We start from the raw sequence: 23,146 nt of genomic DNA, 5'->3' as shown, positions 1-23,146 counted from the left end.
ATGACTCAGCACACCTCTCCGGCCGCCCATTGGCCACCCGCCAGGCATGCGCACGGTCGGGGCGCGCCATTGGCTCGGGCGGGCGTGACGTCATTGCCGGCGGGCGGGCGGCGGGAGCGTGACTCAGCACGGAGGGGCGCTGAGTCAGCGGGACGGGCGATAAAGGCGCGGGGCGGCGGTGCCGGGGCTGGCATTGTGTTCCTGCTCCTGCTCGGGTCTGTGTCCCCCCGCGAGGGTCCCGCCGCGCTATGGAGCTCCCCTGGCTGGGCGAGCACTGCTCGGAGCGCGCCTGCAAACAGCTGGGTAAGCGCGGCCGCCGCCAACGGGGACCGGCCCCCGGGGCTGCATCCTCCGGGAGGGCTCGTCAGGGTGGGATAACCTGTGTCCTGGGGGGCTGCCCCTGTACCCCGAGGCTGTGGGGAGCGGCACATGCCAGTGCTGCTGCTGGAGTCCCCCTTCAGTAGGTCCGGGGAAAGAGTGATAGCAGAGCCCGGTGTGTTTTGTTCTTTTACAAGTTAAACTGTTAAAGGATGGTTTTTAAAGAATAAAAAGATTAAGGGATTTTTTTTTTTTTTAAGAATAAAAAGACTTTTGGGTGTGGGCTTTTGATTTGTACTTCAATTCCAAGCTCTCGACTAGGGCCTCACTAAAATTTCTGTGTTCAGAGAGCTCCTGAGGTATTTGTGCCCTGTGCTCATCTAATGCTGTGGATAAAACCAAGGAAAACTCATCAGTCTTGCTTTTTTACTTTGAATATTTATAAAGAATGGCATGCTCTCTCTCAGCATAATTGGAGTGTGACTAGACAAAAATTAGTTGCTTTAGAATTTATTTGTAGTGCTTTGTGAGTACCCTTAGAGCTGTTAGCTCTGCTCCTTGACAATCTGTTTCCTTTTTTTATTCTTCTCCCAGATTTTCTTCCTCTGAAATGTGATGCATGTGGGGAGGTCTTCTGTAAAGATCACATCCGTTACGATGACCACAAGTGCAGCTCTGCCTACAAGAAGGTAAGTTCCTGAATGTGAGTCAGAAATTCACCCTGTGGAATTGCTAAGTCATTTATACAGGCTGCTCTAAAACTTGACCTGTGGTTTCAATAAAAGCAGATGGGAGAGCCACAAGGTGCAAGTTCATGACACATCTGAATTTCAGATATATAGAAACATGACATTTCAGAGGTTAGTACTGCTAGATTCTGTTTTCTTTCATTTACACTGCAGCTTCCCAGAGAGGACTGCTTTATATTTTAAGTAATATATTGTGGCCTAAAACCTTCTGCAGTCCAAGTTCTTTAAGTTGAAGGACAGCAGACATGAAACTACAGAATAGAATAGTGAGGCCAGACCTGATCTCTAGCCCATAACTGGGCTTTGACGTGTTCAAAGACTGTAATTCTAGAAAACCCAGAGGGATATTTAAAGTCGACTTACCAAATATGTTGCTATAAATTGATTTGCAAAGCAGGTCTGTCTGTTTTTTGGGGAGTGATTTGCAGTTACTGTTGGGAAGTGCATCTTTAAAAGCATTAGTGAATGAGAACATGAAACACCTGTGAATACACTTCTGTCACCCTTGGGCAAGGGAAGGAGAGAAAAATTGAGTTGGACCTGATTATCTTAAAGATCCTTTCCAACCAAAATGCTTCTGTGATTCTAAACTGTGTTGTGTGTTCTTAGAATGTGCAGGTCCCCGTGTGTCCACTCTGTAACACCCCCATCCCAGTGCAGAAGGGGGAAATACCAGATGTTGTGGTTGGAGCCCACATGGATAAGGACTGCAAATACAATCCAGCACAGCAAAAGAGGGTAAGGAAACTACTGTTGTAGTCTAAACTGCCTTCCTAATGCTTGTGAAGTTAGGACTTCTGACAGCAGAATGTGTAGAAACTTGCTCTGTTTTATCCTAAATCTAAGGGCGCTTGAACATTTGCCCTTCAGCTTGGTTGTTGCTTGGGAAGCTGCTCACAGAAAGCAAACGTTGCCACCTTCCTTTCCTCTCTTATTTAGATCTTCACAAACAAGTGCTTAAAGCCAGGCTGCAAAAGGAAAGAGATGATGAAGGTGCTTTGTGAACAGTGTGGTGGCAACTTCTGCATAAAACATCGGCATCCCCTGGATCACGACTGCAAAGGGAGTAGCCGCCCCACCTCCAAGGCAGGGTAAGCTGTACTTAGGGTACTTCAGCTCAAGCTGAGATTTCAGAGCTGGTATCAGGTTGGTGGGGAGCTTGGACAAATAGGAAATTGTCTAAACTACCGCTCATATCAATAAAATAGCCACAATTTCCTCTTGGTATCTCTGGCTTAATTTCTGAAAGCCTGTGAGCAAAGGGAAAAGTTTGTCAAATGCTTTCCTAAATTCTTCCAAGCTTACCTGTATCAGTCTCTTCTGACTGAGAACAGGCACTGGCCAACTCAAACTCCCTTTGGATCAAATTAGCAGAATCCTAAATCTATGCCCAGCACCTCGAAGTAACCAAAAATAATCAATACACTATGAAGCCAAGTTTAAAGTTAACTGTAATAAAAATCTGTCTCTTGCAGGCAGATGTACCATCATTGTTCTGTGCAATAGGACTGTGAGACTTGTGTGACAGATGCAGTTGAATAAGTCGGATGAAAGAGTGAAGCCACAGGCAGAGTGCATAGGTACTGAGCCTGGTTGTGTTTGTTTGTAGATATGCAGCTCTGATGAGAGCCTCTCACACTGCCCTCAAATCCCCGGGAGCAATTGGAGTGCCATCTAATGGGAATCTTCAGCACAACAGGTATGAGCTGTAGAAGGGGAAAAGACAAATATTGCTTAAAAATAGGCTGGTGTTAACATGGTGTAGCAGTGCCACTGTCATATCATACCTCCAGCTGCTCTAGAGTTGGGAATACAGCAGAGGGGTTCTGGCAGCACAAGTAAATCTCTGCTTCTCTATACTGAGTGATTAAAGTAGTTAAATAGACAAAAGCATCAGGACATCAAATTGTTGTAACTGCAGGTTGGTCTCCCAGCTGCTCAGTGAGGCTTGGCCAAGTTCTGGAAAAATGGTTTGTCATCAGAGTGCTGAGGAAAGCACAGCAAACACCTGAATGAAAACAATGGCCCAAGCTCTTCCCTGGCATGTTATATCTCCTTGTGAATGAAAGTTCTGGTTGTGTAACCCTTACAGTGCATTCTTATGTCTTTCAGGTGCAGGTAGTAGAGGCTCTTCATATCTGGATCAAACCTCTGTCTTAACTTTATATTTTCTCTATCTCTTTAAATTTCTATGCATTTAACTTTATTTTTGTATCATGTTTTGTGTATTCAATAAACTTTCCAAGCCAACTTTATTTGTTCCTATGTTTGGAATAAGAACTTTAATACTATGAAAAATATTTGGTGGAGGAAACTGGGGAATGGTGGTAGAAAGAAGATTACAATTAGTATGAAACACAGCCAGCTTTGCTTAGGTCATGCAAAGTCTGAACTATGAGTGCCCTAAAATGAAAATCTGAAATACAAGCTGCTCTCATATGTCTCAATCCCTTTGGAAGTGATCTAGCACACAGTGCAGTGTTCTGTGTGATAAACAACATCAACATTAAGCAAGTTCTATATAAGCTGCCTTTTGGTTTCTGAATGTCAGTAGAAGTACTTGATTTATCATCCATGCCTAGTTTTTCTGGGCCCTACCTTAACAATTCACTCACTGAAAGCTGCTGATCACAGAGGCATGTGCAGTATAATTCTTTATCATTTGTTGCCCCTTAGACAGAAATCTACATTTGACAGGGTGTATTTTGCAGCTGGGGTGGGGGAAGGAAGACAGAGAAAGTAACACTGACTGTGTCTCATGTAATGAGAATGAGGCAAAAATGCAGCACTGTCTGGGGAGGCTACTCTTGCTGTCTTTCTGAAAAGCTTAAACAAATGAAGTCATAACAGATAATGCTCCATCTATTACCCTGATCAGCTGTCGTGGCTCTTTAAAACTGCATGACCATCCAGCTGCTTTGCTTGAGGCCTGAAATATTGTAGGCTGATGAAATGGAAATGTGCTGTTAATGAACAATGCTAATCCCCCAGCTGGGATCTAAGTAGACCCCTCATCCAACTAATTGTGAGAAAAATGCCAAGGCTTACTGATGTCAGGGGGTCAAGACCTCAATTTCATGTGTGGCTGGAGCCATTCCTCTGCACGCTGGGGCTGCTGGGCTGGAGTGTTGGCTTAGGACTAACTGGAGGGCAATTGCAGTCCCTTCAGTCCCCTGCAGCTGTGAGTGTCCAAGGCTTCTCTGCTGAGGTGGGAGGATGAGCAGTTGGCAGAGCAGAGGGTGCTGAGCTCCTTGACCTGGGAAGAATAATCTTTTGATGATACTGTAAGGATGTGAGCGTAAGTGCAGTTAATACCTGTGCTTTGTGCAACCTTGAGGGGCACTGCAGCTGAGCAAAGACTGTTGTGCCTCTTATTTCTCTTTGACCAGGTTTAATTCTTGGAGTACAAAGGCTGCCTAAGGAGGAAATGGGGATTTATGGCCCTTCACAGGGATGGCATGTCAGCAATCAACACCTTGAGCTGTAGGCCTTTCATAAGAAAGGTGAGAAGTAATTTCTGGCCAGCACAGAACAAATATCAGTGCTATCCCATATTAATGTTTGGCTCAATGTCCTTTCTCCTCCTGGAGAAATTTTTGGAGATCACCGCTAATTGGCCAAACTGAATATGTAATGTAGGTATGAGTTACCACTGTTCATTCCATTTAATCTAGTTTTATGCAATCGTGCAGCCAAAATTGTGATTTTACAGCGTCTGTAGTACTGTGTTTAACCACAGGATGTCACAATAGGATATGCAATAAAATGGTCTTTATTTTTAGGGAGTCCAAACATAGATGACATGCTTTCCTTATTCACATTGGAGCAAAAGCTTAAATTACAACTTTAATTTTAGGTACCACCACCTACTGATTATCTCGTGTGCTCTAACACCGTAACTCAGCCCTTGCACATTGCAACCTTTTATATACATTTTTGTATATAAAAGAGGCTCGGCCGAGCCCAGCAGCGATGGATGGGGGACAGGATGGGGAGAAGGGGGAAGGGGCAGATGGCAGAAGTTTTGGACAGGAGAAGGAGGTAGAGGTGTGAGGGGATGCATCTGGTCCACAGGGAAGCTGTTGGGCACCTGCTACCCCAGCCAGAATTTCATCAGCCACTGGGATCCAAGCAAAGGGAAACAAAAACTGTGTTTCGGGTTGTCGTGAAAAAAATTGCATCATCTACGTGTGTGTTTGTACACTGTATTCTGGTCCTCAAATTAACAAGGGGAGATAGAGATGTTTGTGCACGCGGTATTTATTTATAGAAAATGAAAACATGGAAGCCAATTTGCTTCCTGGAAGCCTTGTCCTCGGAGGTGTTTTTGTCATCCCCTCAAACGGCACCCTTTGCCTCTTCCCACGCATTCCCTCAGGCCTGGTCACGGCACGGGTGATGCTGTCCCAGACACGGAGCCTTTAGGATCTGTGGGCCAAGAGGGATCATGGCCATTCTCCCTGTCAGGCCCTGAGAGATCCCTGGCAGGATGCCAGTGGATCCCTGTCAAGCCAAGGGGGTCCCTGTCAAGGCACAGGTGCATCCCTGTCAGCCCAAGGGATGATGACTCCTGTCAGGGCACAGATGACCCCTGTCAGCCCATGGGATGATCCCCGTCAGGGCACAGGTGGATCCCATGGGATGATCCCATCTCCGGGAATGACCCAGGCCAAGGGGCGGTGCCCCAGGCGGATCCCGGCGCACATAGAAGACGTCACTTTCCCCCGCCGCTGGCCGGCTCCTCTGCACGTGTGTTCCTGGTGGGCGCTTTAACTCCGCAGCGGCGCTTCCTATTGGTCGGCGCGGAGATTGGCATGCCATGAACCAACCGGAGCCCTCTGTTCTCCCGGCGTAGCCAATAGGAGGCAGGGGGCGGGCCTTGGCGCCAAGCGTGGGGCTCGTTGAATGTGGAGGAGCGGGAGGTGCGTGGGGATGGGTAGGGGTGGTTTGGGACCCCCACACGGGACCGGCGGGTCCAGGGAAGGGGGAGAGGCAGCACCACGGGTGTCCCTGCGCGGCCGGCGCTGCGGGGCGGCTGGGGTGGCCCGGCCACGCGCGCGGCGGTGGGCGAGGGGCTGCTGCGGACCGGGGGTGCTGTGCCGGGAAATCACTCTCGTGGGAATGGGTTGGGAAGAGATCCCGGGGGGGGGTCTGTGTTGGGAAGCGTGTTTCAAGGTAAATATTTGTGACTGAGCCAACAGCTGCCCTTGTGGTGTTAAACAGAAAGTAACAGTGTTGGGGCAGCTGTGGAGAGCCACTTAGATCAGGTTTTCTCGCGGAGTAGTAGTGTGGATTTAACAGCTAGACCTGGTTTCAGAAATGGGTTTTCTGCACCTCCTGTTTGCCTCCACCCTTATGCCAGTGTAAAATTAAAGATAAAACTAAGGAGGCAATTCTTTAAGCATTGTTTTACCGCATTAATCAATATGAAAATAGAAAAGCTTGCAGTTTAAACAGAACCGATGGTTTAAAACTGTTTAGTGACCATGTAGGCTTATTTTTGCTTGTGAGTATGTGTGTTTGCACCCATATGTATTTTAATGAGATGACTGACAGTCACATTAATGTATTTTGAGATGAGAGAGGTTTGATTGGTGTTATTTGAGGTAGGCAATTATTCATACTATTTAATATGGTGCAATATGACCTGCAGAAAGTACAGCATCAGTTATGGGAGGTTCCTACCAGGAGGGTCAGTGAGGCATTTTCCAAAACAGGACCTCAGAGGGCAGTAAGTGCTGAATTTCCTACAGGAAATAGACATTTGAGTTTTACAATAGCTTAACTGTAATGTGAACATGAAAGAATCCTGAAGGAAACATGAAAAGATCTCCAAAATGAATCAAAATTCAGTCCAGACATAGATTTCATACCTAAGTAGTCACAAATAATTCTCATACTGGTGTAATTATAGTATAACTGTCTGTATTTGAGAGTGGCATTTCATATTAACAAAGGTTCTAATTGCAGTGTGGTGGTTTCTGTTACAGAACAATTCTATTTCAGAATGCCGAAAATAAATGTGGAAAAAAAAGAAAAGAAGGCAGAAAAAAGAAAAAAGCTGAAGCAACATGTTGCCCAAAAGGGAGAGCTGGAACCAGAAATTGAACCAGTGAAGAAGAAGAAGAAGAAGCAAAATCTGCAGGTTTGACCATTTAATTCAGTAAAATATGGATATATTTCTTTATAAATTCAGTACTGAACCTGAGTGCACTGTTTGATTCAGCTGCAATAATTCCTTGGATGCAGTATGCCTAGAGTGAAAGTTAAAAGGAAAAGCTAAACTAAGCCATATGTGATCTCTGCTTGTTTTGGATGCTTCTGTGAAAGACAGAGAATGGGTGAGAGAATGTGGGTGAAAGGGGAACCAAGTAGCACCGAGCAACTGTCATATGGCAATATCAGCATAGCTTCTGTTTCATGTGATCCTGAGTGGCTGGGAAAACATGAAAGATGTTTTCTTGGAAGCCCTCCTGATTTGTTTCTGGACAGAATGTCAAAGTGGCCAGAAGGTGTCAGCAGTCTCTTTGTGTTCCTGAGCACTTTATGAATTAATTTGATGAGGTTGCGATTAGCAATATCAAGGTGTTACATAAGCAGAGCTGAAACGTTTGGTGGGTTTTTTGTGATGGCAGTGATGCATAAACAGGACCATTTGATTCTGCTGTTCTGAGTGGTTACTGCAGAGTGAGGATCAAAGAAATATGAGGCAGTTTGGCACTGTCAAGAAGTGGAGAGGGAAAGGCAAAGGATTTTTCCCAAAGAATGCTCGAGGGTCCCCTCAGGAATCCATGTTCTTAAAAACTCTCGTGTTTCCTGACCTAATGTAAAATAGATGTGACAGCTTCTTATTTCATTTATCATGAGATGTGTAGCTCAATGGAGATCATGTAACTAAAAGTTAGTACTTATTTTGTTATTAGACTTTATTTAAGCTTGTTGGCAAGAATGTTTTTGAAGAACATTTGAGTTCATAAGTGTCTATAGGTATTGTATTTAGGGTTTGTGAAGCTTAGTATAAGAAAAGCCAATTCCTGCAGTTTTGCAGTCAGCAGTAATTTGCTAAGAAGGGAAAGGTCGCATCATTATCAAAGCAAAAATAGAAAATTTTGCTATTTAGAGCTTAACAAGAGGGAACATTTCCTTTTCCTTTGTAGGGTGTATATTGTAGACTTCAGATTCACAGCACTGTAATTCGGGTTGACTGAAAATATTTTTTCATGATAAAACCGTGTGAAATTGAAATATCAAAATGAAAGTCTTATTGCCTGTATAATTTCATGTAAAACTGCAAAACGTCCCACATGGGCTTCAAACCTCTGCCAGATGAGGCCTTTTTGGACCATCCGGTGTCAAGTGGTAAGTTCTTGGAGCACACAAATGGGGCTGTGTAAACTGGAGGACTGTGAGAGAAAGAGCAAATAGTAAATGCAAAGAAGAATCTTTAATGTCAGGGAACACCACTAGGCACAACAGTTCTCAGAATCATAAAACTTGATGCCAGTGAGTGGCTTGAACATGTATATAGTGTGAGTTTTAGGGAATGCCATATAAGGTCTATGACAAGCCATTTCTTGGCATCAGCTTTATAAACCATAACTGTTGATAGCAGGAAAGCCTAAGTTAATAGAACCCTTTTTTTTTTTTTTTTCTTGAAGTGACTGTTGAGAATGAAAGATGTGAGGCAGATCTTAAACAAATTTATTTCAGAAATGGTTAAAGAAAGCTGCTTTCCACTTTGATTGTTACTCAGCGTGTATACTCCCAGCTTTGTGTGAAAAGACACATTGGCAATTGTGCTTTAAAGTGCTTTTGACCATCAAACCTTGTCAGCATGGAAAACATAGTAGAAAAGAAGGTAAACTTGCTTTGTGTGTACAGGAGGATCAGGAGGAGCTCTGAGGCTGCAATGATGTCCTCAGTTAGTGTGGAAGGTTCCACACATAAGAAATTTGGAACAGAAATAATTAAGGCAACTGCTGAGAGTGTTTTTCTGCGGCCTTACTTTCTTTAGTTTTATTTCTGTTACTTTAAAATAAGCTGGAATTTTGCTAGATCTGCAGGAATTCCTGAATCATGACAGCTGGATGCTGATGAGCTGTGAGTGACTTTTAGTGCAGTAACTGAATTAAAGAAAACTCTTTTGTGCATTTTTAAAGTAAGGATGGGTAGACCCCAGTTTTTCCTAAGGAGTTTCATGTGCAGTAGAAAGAAGTTAAAGTTTTTGGTGGGACAGAGGTTTCGCTGATTTATTAAGTCACATTTCTGTGATTTACTTTTTTTTTTTCTATTGTAGTACAGCAAATTTAGTCTCCAAAGTGGAAAATACAAATCTCTAATTGATTTTGGTATAGACCTGCAGGCAAGTTGAGCTGTGTTTAAAGTGCCTGGATTTAGTGTGCACTGATCATTCCTTCATGAAATTTGTTTCAAAAATTCTTCCCCGCCTCAGGCTAAGGCATTTTTCCTTGGGACAAGCTTGACCTTTCAGAGTAATCTCGATGTTTTATTGATTTTCATCTACTCAATTTCTTCTGTTTACATTAAATAGCAATAAGCAATTCAAGACCAATATAAATGTTTTTGTGAGTGATCTTAGAACCACGCAGCTCTAAATGACACATCTCTGGTGAAGCTGAGCATTACAAATTTTAAAACTTAATTCAGCCTTGTGGTTTTTCTGACTGATTTTCCCAGTGTTACTGTTCTATTTAACTTGGCAATAACCACACATTTTAAATGATGTTGTTTCTTTTGTTAAGTGCACGGACATTTGTTTTATGTGGTTTTTAATGATTCTTGTAGTTTACTAATATATGTTAGACAATGTAACAGTTGAGTTCATCCTTGTGAATTGTCACATAACACAGGCGTAAAGAAAAGAGATTTGAAATGTGTCTTCCAGGCTGGTGGTTTGAAGTTAAATAGTGGTTTCTTAAATAACGGCTTCCTGATGGATCTTGTCAGAGACAAGTTAATTTTGTTCCAGTTCTCTGAAAAAAAAAAATAAATATTTACAGTATTGTTAGTGTGTCATCTTGAAATAACAGAGGAGTTAGAATCGTTTCTTTGCAATTACCCTTGTCTTGCTTCTGGTTATGGATTTCTTCACCCTTCAAACTTTGAGCTGCCTCAGTGTTGTGAAGCAGCAGTTGCAGCACTGTAGGTGGGGAACAACATGTGGCTGCTTTTTCTAGGAGGGCATTTTGAGTTCTGCCCAGAATGACCTTAATGCATCAAAGGATCTTGTCATTTACGGGTAGATCTTGTTTCTGCTGTTCTCAGAGCTGGTTGCTTTCTATAAAACAGTAAGGAATTCTTTCCGAGCAAAACGTCTATTAGACAAGACTCATAATTCATAATCCATAGCAAACAATATTAATTTCCTGTTCCTTCCCAATTTAGTCTAGTAAACACTGTAACTTCCAGGAAAATTACAATGACTAAGAGACAATCTGTCTTTATAAATTAAATCCCCTTGTTCATGGTTGAAGGGTACTTTAGGTGATGCTCATGCAGCCAGTGGGTGTTTCCCTGTGCTTCCTTGTTATATTCAGCATTGCAAATGGCTGGAGGAGGAGAAATCATTTTCCTCAGATAAAGGCTGGATCAGTGGGAAAGGAATTTAATTTTTGAGATTCCATACAGATAGTACAAACAATGGCAAATAAACAAGTAGCTCATGGTGTTTCTTTCATCAGAGTGTGCAGGTGCCCAAACAGTAAGATCTGTTTACTAAATGGAAAATGGCAAAACCTGTAGGGAAGGGTTTTTTCTGTTCAACTTTTTGGAGGTTATTATAAAGAGTAATATAGAACTATTAAGCTGGAAAACAAACCACAAAACAATGGTTCTTTAAAATCATTGTTTGCTTGTGGTGGTGGAAAACCCCATAAAATTATGTTTAAGCTGTGGAGGGAAACATTTTGGCGTGAGCTTGGTGGAATAACTAGGAATGTTACATAGATAATGATCTCTAATGCTGCTTATAATCAGGTAACTGGGGTAGAAATTTGAATGTTTAATGAGTGCAAACCAGACATTGATGCAGACAAGTCCAGCAGATCCTGTAAAACTATCATCAGAAAGTGTATTTATTTGTTTGACAACCCACTAATTCATCCCAAAGTCTGTTGTTGAAATAATGAGTTGTGGATGATTTGCAAACAAACTCAGTAATCCTTTATTGTTCCCTTAATTTATTTTTCTAATTAATGGGAAGCTTATCTTGTAACTGTCAAAATAACTGGGTTTATATTTTCCCATCCTAAGAAATGCCATGAAGTCAACTTAGTGTGATGTTCAGGATTGTCTTCTGATTATCAGGCTACCAATACTAACTGTGTCTTATATACATTAAAAATACATTTTGGAAACTGCTTGCATTTAAATTCCACTGTCCATTCTTCCTGCACTTGTGTAGTTTTGTTATACTGGCTTAATCCTCTGTATGCATTAGTGTTATCTAAGCTTGTTCATTATTTTGTAAGAAATATGTTGAAAACTAATTTTAAGTATTGAAAAAAAAAAAAGGAAAATAAATCCCAAATTATTAATTTTATTTAGCATAACCTCCTAAAATAAGAATCTTGTCTCGTTCTGGGTTTTGGTGCTTTTTTTTTTTTTTTTTTTTTTTTTTTTTTTTTTTTAACTCTTTTTAGAATATCTTTAACATGCAAATAGAGTTTTTATCCATGTTATGAAGAGAAGATGACATAATCTTTCATCTTCCCCCATCCCTGCATCTCCCCCTGTGCCTTGATGGAAGGATACATCAGCAGAATGCAGTCTTCCAGGGATAAAGGGGAGGGTGAGAGCTATTTCTCAAAATGGCCAAGATAAATGTCAGGGTGGATATTAGTGTGGTCTCATTAGTCTGCTGGTTTTGGTCAGTCTGTAATTGAAATGTTGGGCCTATTTCTTTTTGCTTTGGGCTGCCTTTCAGTTGAATGTTTATTCTTGGTTTATTTGGGGTTGTTTTACTTGCACAAAGACAGAAGTTTGCTGGCCCATTGGCTCCTTATTTGCTTGTTCTACAATGGCCTTCTGATGGTTGAAAATAATTATGAAGCTCTAAATCCATGTGGCATTTGTGACTTACTCTGTGTCATCTTACTTGGCTTATGTACTTTCTTATCTATGCAATATTTCTCAAATTAGGAAAATTTAAAAAAAACAACCAACCACAAAACAACAAACTTTGAGGGCAGCTGGTTATGGGACTGAAACATTTGTTTCCTGCTAACACTTTTTCGTCAGAATATTGATAGAACTGCTTTTAATTATTTTATTAAATTAACAAGACATTTATTTAATTTTTAAAAAAGGTAAATTTAATTGTGACACCACATAGTGTTTATAGAGAATAGTAGGCCTTTTGTAAACAGACATGTCTAAGGAGGTACAAAATAATGTCTGAAATATGGATGTGCATAGATTAGGCTGAATAATTTTACATTCCTTTGAAAATTATTTTTGTAATGGTAGGAATAGATTTCCCAGGAAAGAGTATTCACAGCTGGGAAAACAGTTGCTACTTTGAAGATGGTTTTCCCAGGCGAAAGGCTCACGTCCCCAACTGTGTTTGGTATAAACAATATGTGGTGTATTTCTTACTTTGTTTAAAGGAATTGTGCATTCTTCATTACATATTAGCCATCAAGAGTTTCATCCTAATTCTGGGTATTTGCCTTAATCTGTATCTATTCAAAGTTAATTCCTTACTTTTATTAATAAAGCCAGGGTATTAAATTAACGGGGAATTTGGTGGTAAAACACAACCCTTCTTTGCTATTAAGAGGGGGAAATTCCTCCTCCTGTTCTTGGAGCACGTACTTGTCTTTCCCTCTCAGCCCTCATTCTTTACTTCGTGGTGAGAACGTCCTTGGTGGTTCTTGTTGGACTTCCAGTATAAATCCTTGCTTTCCTGACTTAGCTGCAAATATCTTTAAAAAATTGAAATTCAGGATGGGATTCCCACTTACGGGCTCAATTTGTTGAGTCTTCAAGCAGTTGTTGAAGGAGCAGAGGCAAGTTTTGCTTCACTGTGTGTCACCCAGCTCCAGTCCAGTGAGAACGCTGTTTTCTGCACCTTTTCAGTAATGATTTTATTCTGGTTCTGTATTAATGACTTTTAGCTCCTCACAGACAGAGTCATCATCAGTGAAAAGTGCTGGAAAAGGCCCAAATTGTTGAATATAGAAAATTCGGCACAAAACCTCAAAATACGTGTAACTTCAGTTAAAAAAAAAAAAAAAAAAAGTCCTGTTACGTGTTTGATTTCACAAAACACGTTCACTTGGCAAGAAATTAAGTTGTAAGCTTGAAAGGATGTTTGCTACATTCTCATACACGATAAAGAGCAGAGAAATGGGCATTCAAAGGCAATTATTCATGACAGGGCCTGAAACTTGGATGTATGTTTTGTGTAACATAATAACACAAACCTGATTCTTGTGGATTTGTTACTTCCTCTTTATTGTTCTTGGTACTATTTTGTTAATGTTAATTTGTTCAAAAAAAAAAAAAAAAGGCACGGATTTGGATATTTAAAATATGTTTATTCTAAAAAGCAGCTGTTTTCCCTGTCCTTGATGGAATGCTACTGCTTTTCTAAACAACACGTGAGTCTGATATAAGGATTTTTATAAAATACAAATTTTTCTGTATTGCTGGAATAGATTCAGAAATTAACCCCCCTCAATGTTTTGGTGCAGATAAAAGGGGGGTGTTGGCTGCTTCCATAGTAAGAACAAGAAGCTGGAAGTTTCCTCCTTCAAAATACCTTTTGTGTTTCGACGCAATATTGTAAGCCACATGAAAGAACAGTGTATATTTATGTGTGTTAATAAATTACAGCATAGATAAAATGGCTCTTGGGTATTAGATCAAAGCCACACAGATTAATAAATACTTGGAAAGTGCTTGTCTGTTACATCCAACAAGTAATTAGAACAGAAAATTAATCTTTTGACTTTTAGAAGCTGTCTGAAATATCGAGGGTAAAAGCATGAAGGTATTTGACGAAGAACCAGACTCTGTCTTTGAGTGAATTTACCTGTTTCTAATTGAATCCCACGAGAGTTCTGTAGGACATCAAACAGAAGATCATCAACCAGTGTTTTATTAAATTTCTCAGCATTATCTTAATAATTTGCATCTGTAAACCAGGCTGTTGCAAACAGCATAAGGGCAGACAGCTCTTCCTACCCTCCTGCATTTTGAAAGATGTCAAAGCTGTTCAGGGAACGTACTGAAAGCTTAGAGCTGCATCGCTTAGAAAGGAGCAGAGAGGTTATGTAAAGAGAATAGAAAATCTAAAGTATGTGGGGAAAATACATGCTTTTAGTAACTGTCATTCCATCCTACCTTTACATTATGTACTGAATCCTAAATGGGAGTTATTAATATTTACCCATGTGTAAAATAACTCAGTGATTACAGAACTGTCACACTGACCTGTAATACAAAGGTCATTGAAATCGGTCGTGGCCTTTTTGTGGACTTTGGAGCCTTCATGTACCTCATTGGCTGGTCCTTATTTCAAGTCACCTTTGGAGTAGATAAGTTTTTCTTATTTTATTGTTATTCCCATCTTTCATGGCTTTCAGGCCATGTTTAAGTGAGCTCTTTCCTTGGTTTCTTTCTCGATTTGCTGTGTGCACTTCATTCTGGAGCACAAGAGTTAAAAGGTTTCTGTAGCCAGGTACAGGCTATTTCTTTTTTGTAGTTCTGAATGGAGAGAGAATGAAAGGAAGAAAATCTTATTTGCCATTATATTACTGTTTCTATTGAGAGAATGCCTGGGAAAGGAAATATTTCTGCTGCTGAGGGAGAAAATAAATCTATCTTCAGCACTATTAGGCATTTCTAACACTGAGCTCCTTCGGTAAAAATCACCTTAACTCCAAGTTCTTAAGATAATTTAACAATATCCTAATAGTTTTCTCATTTCTCTACTTTGCCTTTTTTCCCTATAGTTTTTTTTAAAGTCCTTCCAGAAAACACATTCAATGCAATTTGAAAAGGTCTTAAACCTTTTCAGTGGTTTTGGTTGCAGGTCAAGTGATCTGAGACTTGCAAGCAAAGCTGCTGCTTTGGAAAGGCTTCCCCTGTTGCATTAAATGTTTATTTAGAGAAGGTAGATTTTACTTTTTGGTAATGAACAGTTCAGTAGTTTGTTAATTTAGAGCTTTGAAACATCTGTATATACCTGCAGCAGACTGTTGGAACAATGGGCTGGAAACTTGAATATGGTTTTATCACAGGGGCTGAACAATTTCAAAGGCCATTCTAAACATGCAGGTGATTTTGTGGGACTGAGACAATCATCTTTAGATTTCGTAGAGGAATTTAGTGGACATATGTAAAATAAATGAAGTAGCATTTAAGAGACCGACTTGAAAGCAGAGCTAATCCTGCACTGTCTGCAGTCCTGAGAAGGCATTGCTGTCTCTTAAATGAAAAGCAAAACCCCTTATCTCTGTTGTTTTCAATCAAAATCAAATTAATTTATTGGTTCACCTTCACGAATAGCTATTAAAATTCAAACCTGCTTCTTCATGCATTCACTTGTTTTTACTTATGCAGAAACAAGTTCAAATGGAATTAATGAAAATCAAGGTTGAACTTGACGTGCTTTTACTTACGGTAAACCACTCTTTAGTACATTTTTTATGTGACTATCCTAACCATTTAAAATTGTCCAGACAACCTTTTCCCTTTTGCAGTCTTAATAAACAGATGAGAGAATACAGCAAAATCCTTACACGGGAAAAAATTCAGTTATACTCTAACATAACTTGATGGCTGGAAAAAAGATTAGAGCCTACACTGTACAGCCAGTGAATTTTGTTTGAAACACAGATACTTAGTCTGAAATTTTACAAGCATTTTCTTGTAAAACTGTGCTCAATTTTTTTTTTTTTTTTTTAAGCCTGCAAAGGAAGAGGTGGCTTTTCTTACACCGTGTCCGTATTATGTCAGCCTTGGACAGAATGTGGGATCGCCTGACTCATTGATTCAAATTCCCTGTCACATGTCCTCCCATCATGTAATGCTTTTCATAAATGAATCAAGCTTTATCTTTAGACTGACTGACTTTGCATTTTCTAGATGTGGATGTTGTGCCTGCACAGTTGGTATTTAACGTATCTCCTAAAACTTAAAAGTATGTAAAGTTACAGCATCTCTTTAACCTGTTAAAATGGTCTCAGATAAATATTATTCTTGTATCTTTTCACACAGCTGAGGGGAGACTTGCTTTCAGTCACATTAGGTCTAGATTAGTGCTAGTTTATGCTTTTGCATTTATTTTATTTCTAGATATTCAGTTATACTCAGCATTCAAGATATTCCTGTGTTAAGGTATTTTCAAAAGCAGTTAATGGTTTCAGGCGTTCTTTGATTATTCTCCCTCCCTTCATTTCTGTGAGCTTTTTGTAATATTAGGCTTTTTTTTTTTGTTGTCTGGAGACTTGATATAAACTATTATAGCAAAGATTGTAAGCATCTGTGATAAACAGGTTTTTAAATCTCATAGTTGTCATCAGTCCAGTGTTTTAGAAAGGCATATGGAATTCTTTCCCTAAATTAAACTGAACAATTTGTGAAAGACCAGAGGAAAAAGTGAAGAAGTTGTATCAAAATTCTTGCCCTGCTTTCCTCTACACTCTCAGAAAGTTTTTGTTTACTGATGATTATGCTCTTTAAAACTAAAGAAAACAGCATGTTTAGAACAGAACTATTTGGTTCATGGATAAGCCATAGTGACAAGTTATTGCAGATGATGGGCTGCAGAAAGCATGTTGTGTATATAAACACATGGAAGTTGTATGGCATTTCTGCAGATATTACTCTGTACAGAGTTACTGTTTAAAAAGAAAAAGCTTCGGAAATAAGTGTGCTTTTTCAGCTGGGAGAGTACTTTGCATTTAAAGTAAGTAGTGTGTTTAAATTTAGTAATTTCAGGCACAGTTCGTAAGCCTGTACCAAAATATGAACAGTAGGGAACTCGACAGGTATTTTAGATTTGTTAATTTGGTTTTTAACATGCAATAGGTTGTTTTGAGCTGAGTAAATATTTTCTTCATACTATAATAATCTGATCTTTCCTAGATTTCAGTATGTATTACTGAAAATGATCATTTAGAAACGAACTACTTCATAGCACGTATGAGCAGGCATTTGCTATTGCTGTTTGTTTATTATTATAAGCTTCTGCACAAAGACTTTCTTGACTTGTGTTCTACAGGGGTAGTGAAAGGGCTTCTGCCACAGCCTTGATCAAAAACCTGATCCCTGTATAGGAAGAAAGGAGGAAGGGAAAGGAACTTATTCCTATAAAAGCAAAAAAAGCAACAACTACAACTGGGAAGTGTATTCCTGTAACCCCAAGTAAGTTATTTATTCAGGGTGAGTGTCTGTGAACTCAAGATGTATCTTAATTCACTGAATTGCATTGCCAAGATAATTATCCATTTCTTCAGCTCATGGTTGTCTGAAATAGTTGTCTTTGAAGGTGTGATCATGCCCATTGGCAGTCCACAGGACATGAGTAACTGTGGCTAATTCCCAAAAGGAAAATAATAAAGCAAAAGGGCTTGAGAGTAGATATATTTGGTGTTCTACAGGGAAGATATGACTAAAATGACATTTTTCCTTAACCCGCAGTTGCCTCGGACCCCACCCTGCAGTTCCTGTTTGAGCTGCAGGAATATCTAGATATCTATTTCAAATTCAGCCATCATTGTCTTGTGGCCTTTCTGTTTATAGGTCAAGTCTTTTGTGGCCAAAACTTCCACTAGGAAGCTCAAGATATTTCATGAGAAATATGAGTGGAATCGTTGTTTTCACTGTTTTCTTTATTGCTTTATTAGCTTTAGTCGTTGTTTTAAGGATCTACGTTTATGCTTTAAAATCTGTTATTGTGCTAATTAATTCATGTGTGACATTTAAAAATAGGACAAAGCATCTTATTCTGCAGAGTTCTGGTGCTTCAGTCGATAAGCACAGAGGTGAAATGGGTTTGTTCATTTCAGAGATGCAGCAAGTGATGTTTTAATGATCTTGCACACTAATCTCCAGGAACTTTATAGCTTCCTCTGAACAAGTTCAGCAGTAACCTGTGCTAAACATCAATCAGATTTAAAACCCAATTATTTTCTAGAAGAAAAGAGACGCTATTGTTTTCCAGTAAGTGGTGCTGTAATTTGTTTGCTTAGTATAATTAATCTTCAAATGAGCAAAGCAACCTACATACATCTTAAAACCTTGAAAGGCCAGTGTTCTCTGGAGGTGGGAAGGACAGTGCACAAGATGCAAATCTGATAATTGCCAATCATGTTCCTCATTTTATAAGTACTTCCTTCCTAAAAATAGAGGCTTCTGTTGTTTTCATAAGCACTATTTACACCCTTTTGCAACAGGTGACACCTCCTTAAAACTCACAGCATTTTGTCCTGGCAGTCAAAATAGACCTTTTGAATGTAGACAGATGAAACATGCATTCAAATCTGAGAGCAGATGTGAATGTACTCGTATGTGCACTGGCATTTTTTAAGAAAAAGCACAATTATCCCTGTCCTGGGAGAGATGGTCTGGGTCAACCCTTAAAAGACAGAATAAAGCACTGCATTTTGCTTATGTGAAGTTCTTTGAGATGAGCAGTATAGTTACAGATGATTTTGGTTTTGATCACGTAAACATGTAAACAGCAGTTTACATTTAGGAGACAAAAACTCACCACTGTGCTTGATTGTATTAAGATTTAAAAAAAACTTAATCAAGGAAGACATGCTGGAATACAGTGACGATAGTAGTATGTAGTTCTAAGCAAAGTCATTTATCTTAACATGTTTGGATGAAAAAAATCAATGTTTTCTGCATCTCCACATCAATATGTTGTAATGATTTTTCCCCACTGTTAGGGCAGCTTCATTATTTCAGTGGAAGTTATATACACCAGCAAAGTAGCGTCTCTGATAATCAGATTACATCTAGAGTCTTCCTAACTTGATAAAATTTTCTCCTCTATTGTCATTCATACATGTATAATACAAAATAAAGCTTCCTCAGTGCTCAGCTTTTAATAATCCTGTTCTTAATTAAATATAAATCTGGCTAAAACATATTCTTCTACATCAAAGTCTTGTCATAAAAACATTTTGAATATAAACCTTCAATACTCGGTAGAGCAATACACTATATATATATATTCACAAATGCACTTTTTTCTGTTAGTAGCAAGCATTTTGTTCACTATTTGCACAACTTCACAGTCCTATGTTTCATACAACGACTACTAAATCAGACTTCTGATTGCTCATTACTGTCGGGGATGACAGACGTTAAGGCAGCCTGACAGAAGCGATGTAACGTTGACATTTTTGTTTTCTGTTCAATGTACAGTCGCAGTTTGTCTCTGAAGGTTTCCCCTAGAAAACTGTAAATTAAGGGGTTCAGGCAGCTGTTAGAAAAAGCTGCCAGGTTCACAATGTGGCCTGTTAAAGGATAATCGTGTCTGAAGGATGGGCTGTTGGAAGAGACGGGCTCGTTTTTCTTCTGCAGAAGTTGGACGCTAATGAAGACGTTTTCAGGTAACCAGCAGATAAAGAAAACCAAGACCACAACAAAAATCATGCGAAGAGCCTTTTGCCGCCGCAGACGAAGACTCCTGTGCTTGTGTGCTTTGATAAGGACTCGGACAATTAACGAGTAACAGAGACCGATGATCACAAAGGGGATAATGAACCCCAAGGTTATTTCTAACCACTGGATTTCTTTTACATCTGCAAAACAAAAATAGACCTCTCCGGTGTGCTGCAAGTGCACAGCTGTGAACGGGACCAGAGCTGCAGAAATGGACGCCATCCATATGAGCCCGCAGCTCAGTCTAGCGTGCTGCATAGTGCGGAATATGTTGGACCTCATTACTTTTGCCAGGGCTAGGTATCTGTCAAAACTCATCCATGTCAGAAAGAAAATGCTGCTATACATGTTGATCTGAAGGAACAAAGACATAAAGGTGCAAATGATGGTGATATCATAATACTTTTCGTCAAGGTTAAACACCTCAATGAGAGAATCGGCGACTAGAATGAGGTCGGCCACCGCGAGGTTTATGAAGTAAAGGTCTGGGATAGTCATTTTTTCCCTAAAGCTTATGTTGACAACCAGTATCAGAATGTTTCCTACGAAACCGATGGGAAAAAGAAATATTGTGTAAAGACATGATAAGAAAAGACCAATAACATATTGTTGGTGTTCCGATTTATCTGCTAATCTAGAGGATAAGCTTTCATTACACAAGTGGGATCCATTCAGGTTAAAAGTTGTGCTGTTACATATAACAGGTGATATTGAGGCAGAATAAGTTTCCATGGTTAAAATGTCTGTAGAAAAGATATTAGCAATCACAGTTTGGTGTCAGTACCAAAAAATCAGATTTTTGGTTGTTTTCAACTAAACTTCTAGTAAGCATTTTTGATTAGAGTTGAAAAAGATGCAGTTTTGTATGGAAAATTAAAATTCTTTAAAGTCAGATTATTTAGACTTAAAACCGACCATAATATAACACTACAAATAGTAAATGTCTTAATTTGTTTTACAGGATGCTATATACATTGTAAATGAGAGAATTTACAGTTCTTGTGTGCCTTAAGATCATGTAGGAATCTTTTTACCATGATGGTACTTGTATCTCTTTAATAGAAGTTTTCATCAACAGTGTTTCTTCATGCAAGTTGGAAGGCAGTAGAATTTTAGCTCCATTTGTTTTCTTTTAATAATCAATGAACATCCTTGGACCTGCAATTTGCAAATGGTAAAGAATTAATCTCATATTCCAGCACTGGACCATGTGCTATGTGCTTCTTCTAACTTAACATCACAGCTGAGGTTGTAGGAAACATCATATTTTAATATATATGCAAAGGTTCAATTAAAAGAATTTAAATTTGTCCTGGATGATAATATATTGTGAGGGCAGATCTGTAAAAATGGTGTGTACCCTGCAGGAGTTCAGCATTAGAAAATGCAGAAATACAGAGAAATCAGATGTGTGAGTTTAGCCTAATAAAGAAAGCTGGTATTTTATATATCTATATATCTATATATATGTATATATTTTATCATCATGTAAGGCTATTAAGTAGCTTAAGTCTGTGGCTGAGAAAGCAACAGAGATGAAAAGTAGTTGGTTCCTGCTGCTTCCAGTGGGAAGGAAAGGCAAATTTTAGAAATGAAGGTAATACAAGCAGTGTATTGATTTACACCAGCATTATTATACTCAATTTGCTTTTCGTTGTGATTTATTATGTTTCACTGACTTCCGGGTAGGAATGGAAAATACCAGTTATCGGATTTGTTTACTCATAAGTGTTGAATGTTATGAACTTGAAGCATTGCTAGAAGTTTATTTAAAGGAAAAAAACAACCAAACAAAAGACACCCCAAACAAATAAAAACAGCAAGAAAATTTAAAAAGAGGGTATTTTGTGCTAAGTTTTAAATATTTTGAACTGCTTTAATCTTTGTCTTCCTCTCAAACCCTTGATTTTATTTACAGTAAAGCATAGTAAAAAAATTGTTTGCTAGTAAAATTCATGCGTATTTCCACATTTTAATTACTTAAATTCTGCCAATCTACAGTCTGGGGGAGAAAAAAGGAGCAGACCACTAATGGAGTAGGAGCGTTAGAATATTTTCAGTCGGAAATACAGCTCTGAGTTTGCTTAAATGTATTCAAATTACCAGAAGTAGCTACAGATATTTAAATAAAGAATATAGGTTCCAGAGCTTTTATTTCTCAGTGAAACAGACATAAGTACCCAGTACCTGCTGCTGTGTTTTGAATCGTTTTAACAGTGTAAATCTTTATGCTTAAATATCCATATGACATTACACTTACTAGAAGAAGGTTCGCTGCTTGTTTCAAGCAGCTGTGGAAGTCAGACATAAACTCTTGTCCTTTACATAAGGTCCTTTAAATTTTTGAACAAGGCAGTAAAACTGCTTTAAATACAATAAAAGATAAGTTAGCAGCCTAAGAAATTGATTTTAAAAGGTCGGTCTGTGGTCAGATTTTAATTACATCTGAAAGGCTGCCAAAAGCTGAGTAATTACAAGCATTACAGGTAACTGTGTACGTAAAACACTTTATTTTACCTTAATTCCATTTCTTCAGAGCTGATTTTCCTCCAGACAGCAGCAGGCTGGTCCTTGCTGGGTACACACATCAAGGATGTTCCAACTTCCACTGTTCTCTCCCTAAAAAACTTGCCTTTAGGTGTACAGAGCCGCAGTGGATGCCACCTGTTGATGATTCAGCATTAAAAAAGAAAATCATATAAAAGTCTATCCTGCTTTAGAACATCTTAAATAAAGGAGCGTTTACAACAGCAAAATGCAGATCTTGCTGCATGTCCTTGCCAATAAAACAAGCTTTATAGATTCCCAGGGTTCTTCTAATTTGTGTGCAGTTGAAGTGCTGCTGAACAGCCTTATAAGGCTGGAATTAACCCTGTTTCTGCTGGTTTCTTTTTTACTACAACTACTCCAGTGTCTTTTCTCTCATATTTGTCAGTTTTATTTTGCCTAACGTTCGTTGCACCCTTCTTTCTGCCTCTGGTGTTTTTCACAGTTATACAGTCCATTCAAAGCTATAGCTCAGCTGATCAATAATTAAGAGGTTTTGATCAATAATTAAAAGATTTAGTTGCAAATTTTAATGAAGCACATTTTATATAGATATAAACCGATAATTGCTGTTATACATGGTGCTTTTTAAAAGCCTCTGGACAATTTAGAGGGGAATATTTGATTGAGAGACCTCAACCAGCTCATAAGGGTTGTTTGCTAAACTGCCAAGATAAATTTCAGTTTTCCTACCTTCAAGCTGATCCCATTTTGCCTGTTTGCATTTAAATTTTCAGGTATATATTGTCATCCTCTTACTTCTTGGAATCGCTCAGCTCAGAATCACATGGATAAAATACTTCTTTTACAGAGAGTGCAGAGCCTCAGTTTTGCGTAAAACCACCAGTGCTGCAGGTGGAGTTTTGCATTTCATCTGTAGGGGG

General features: G+C 39.2%; 3 protein-coding genes across 8 annotated transcripts in view; 2 read left to right on the top strand and 1 right to left on the bottom strand.

Moving 5' to 3' along the window:
* The first annotated feature begins 144 nt into the window (after positions 1 to 144).
* Positions 145 to 3,322, top strand: ZFAND2A (zinc finger AN1-type containing 2A). Of its 5 annotated transcripts, none has more exons than XM_027878258.1 (6): positions 146 to 303; positions 913 to 1,007; positions 1,677 to 1,805; positions 2,007 to 2,158; positions 2,677 to 2,766; positions 3,180 to 3,322. In XM_027878258.1, exons 1-6 carry the CDS (start codon positions 249 to 251, stop codon positions 3,187 to 3,189), a joined length of 531 nt encoding a protein of 176 aa, XP_027734059.1. In that variant the 5' UTR covers positions 146 to 248; the 3' UTR covers positions 3,190 to 3,322. The 5 variants fall into 5 exon arrangements, with proteins under 5 accessions (XP_027734058.1, XP_027734061.1, XP_027734059.1 ...); XM_027878256.1 differs by lacking the exon at positions 146 to 303 and adding an exon at positions 364 to 493; XM_027878257.1 differs by lacking the exon at positions 3,180 to 3,322 and having other exon boundaries at positions 145 to 303; positions 2,677 to 3,161.
* Positions 3,323 to 5,834: 2,512 nt separating this feature from the next.
* Positions 5,835 to 23,146, top strand: part of CUNH7orf50 (chromosome unknown C7orf50 homolog) — a 114,507-nt gene continuing 97,195 nt past the window's right edge. Inside the window, exons 1-2 of one of the 2 annotated variants that reach the window (XM_027878221.1) lie at positions 5,835 to 5,989; positions 7,058 to 7,212. In XM_027878221.1, the coding sequence (XP_027734022.1) occupies positions 7,075 to 7,212 (138 nt within the window). In that variant the 5' untranslated portion in view covers positions 5,835 to 5,989; positions 7,058 to 7,074. Of the gene's footprint in view, positions 6,037 to 7,057; positions 7,213 to 23,146 lie in introns of both variants that reach the window. The other variant, XM_027878219.1, reaches the window with a different exon arrangement.
* On the bottom strand, positions 17,862 to 22,781 carry GPER1 (G protein-coupled estrogen receptor 1). The gene is made up of 2 exons (XM_027878212.1): positions 22,233 to 22,781; positions 17,862 to 20,873 (listed from the first exon to the last, which is right to left on the bottom strand). Exon 2 carries the CDS (start codon positions 20,445 to 20,447, stop codon positions 19,374 to 19,376), a length of 1,074 nt encoding a protein of 357 aa, XP_027734013.1. The 5' UTR covers positions 20,448 to 20,873; positions 22,233 to 22,781; the 3' UTR covers positions 17,862 to 19,373.

This window comes from Empidonax traillii, unplaced genomic scaffold, assembly GCF_003031625.1.
Source record: "Empidonax traillii isolate 1590-97213 ecotype Southwest subspecies unplaced genomic scaffold, ASM303162v1 scaffold39:size2480183, whole genome shotgun sequence".
NCBI lineage: Eukaryota > Metazoa > Chordata > Aves > Passeriformes > Tyrannidae > Empidonax > Empidonax traillii.
Note: the sequence above shows the minus strand (reverse complement) of the source record. Positions and strands in the feature narration are given on the sequence as shown.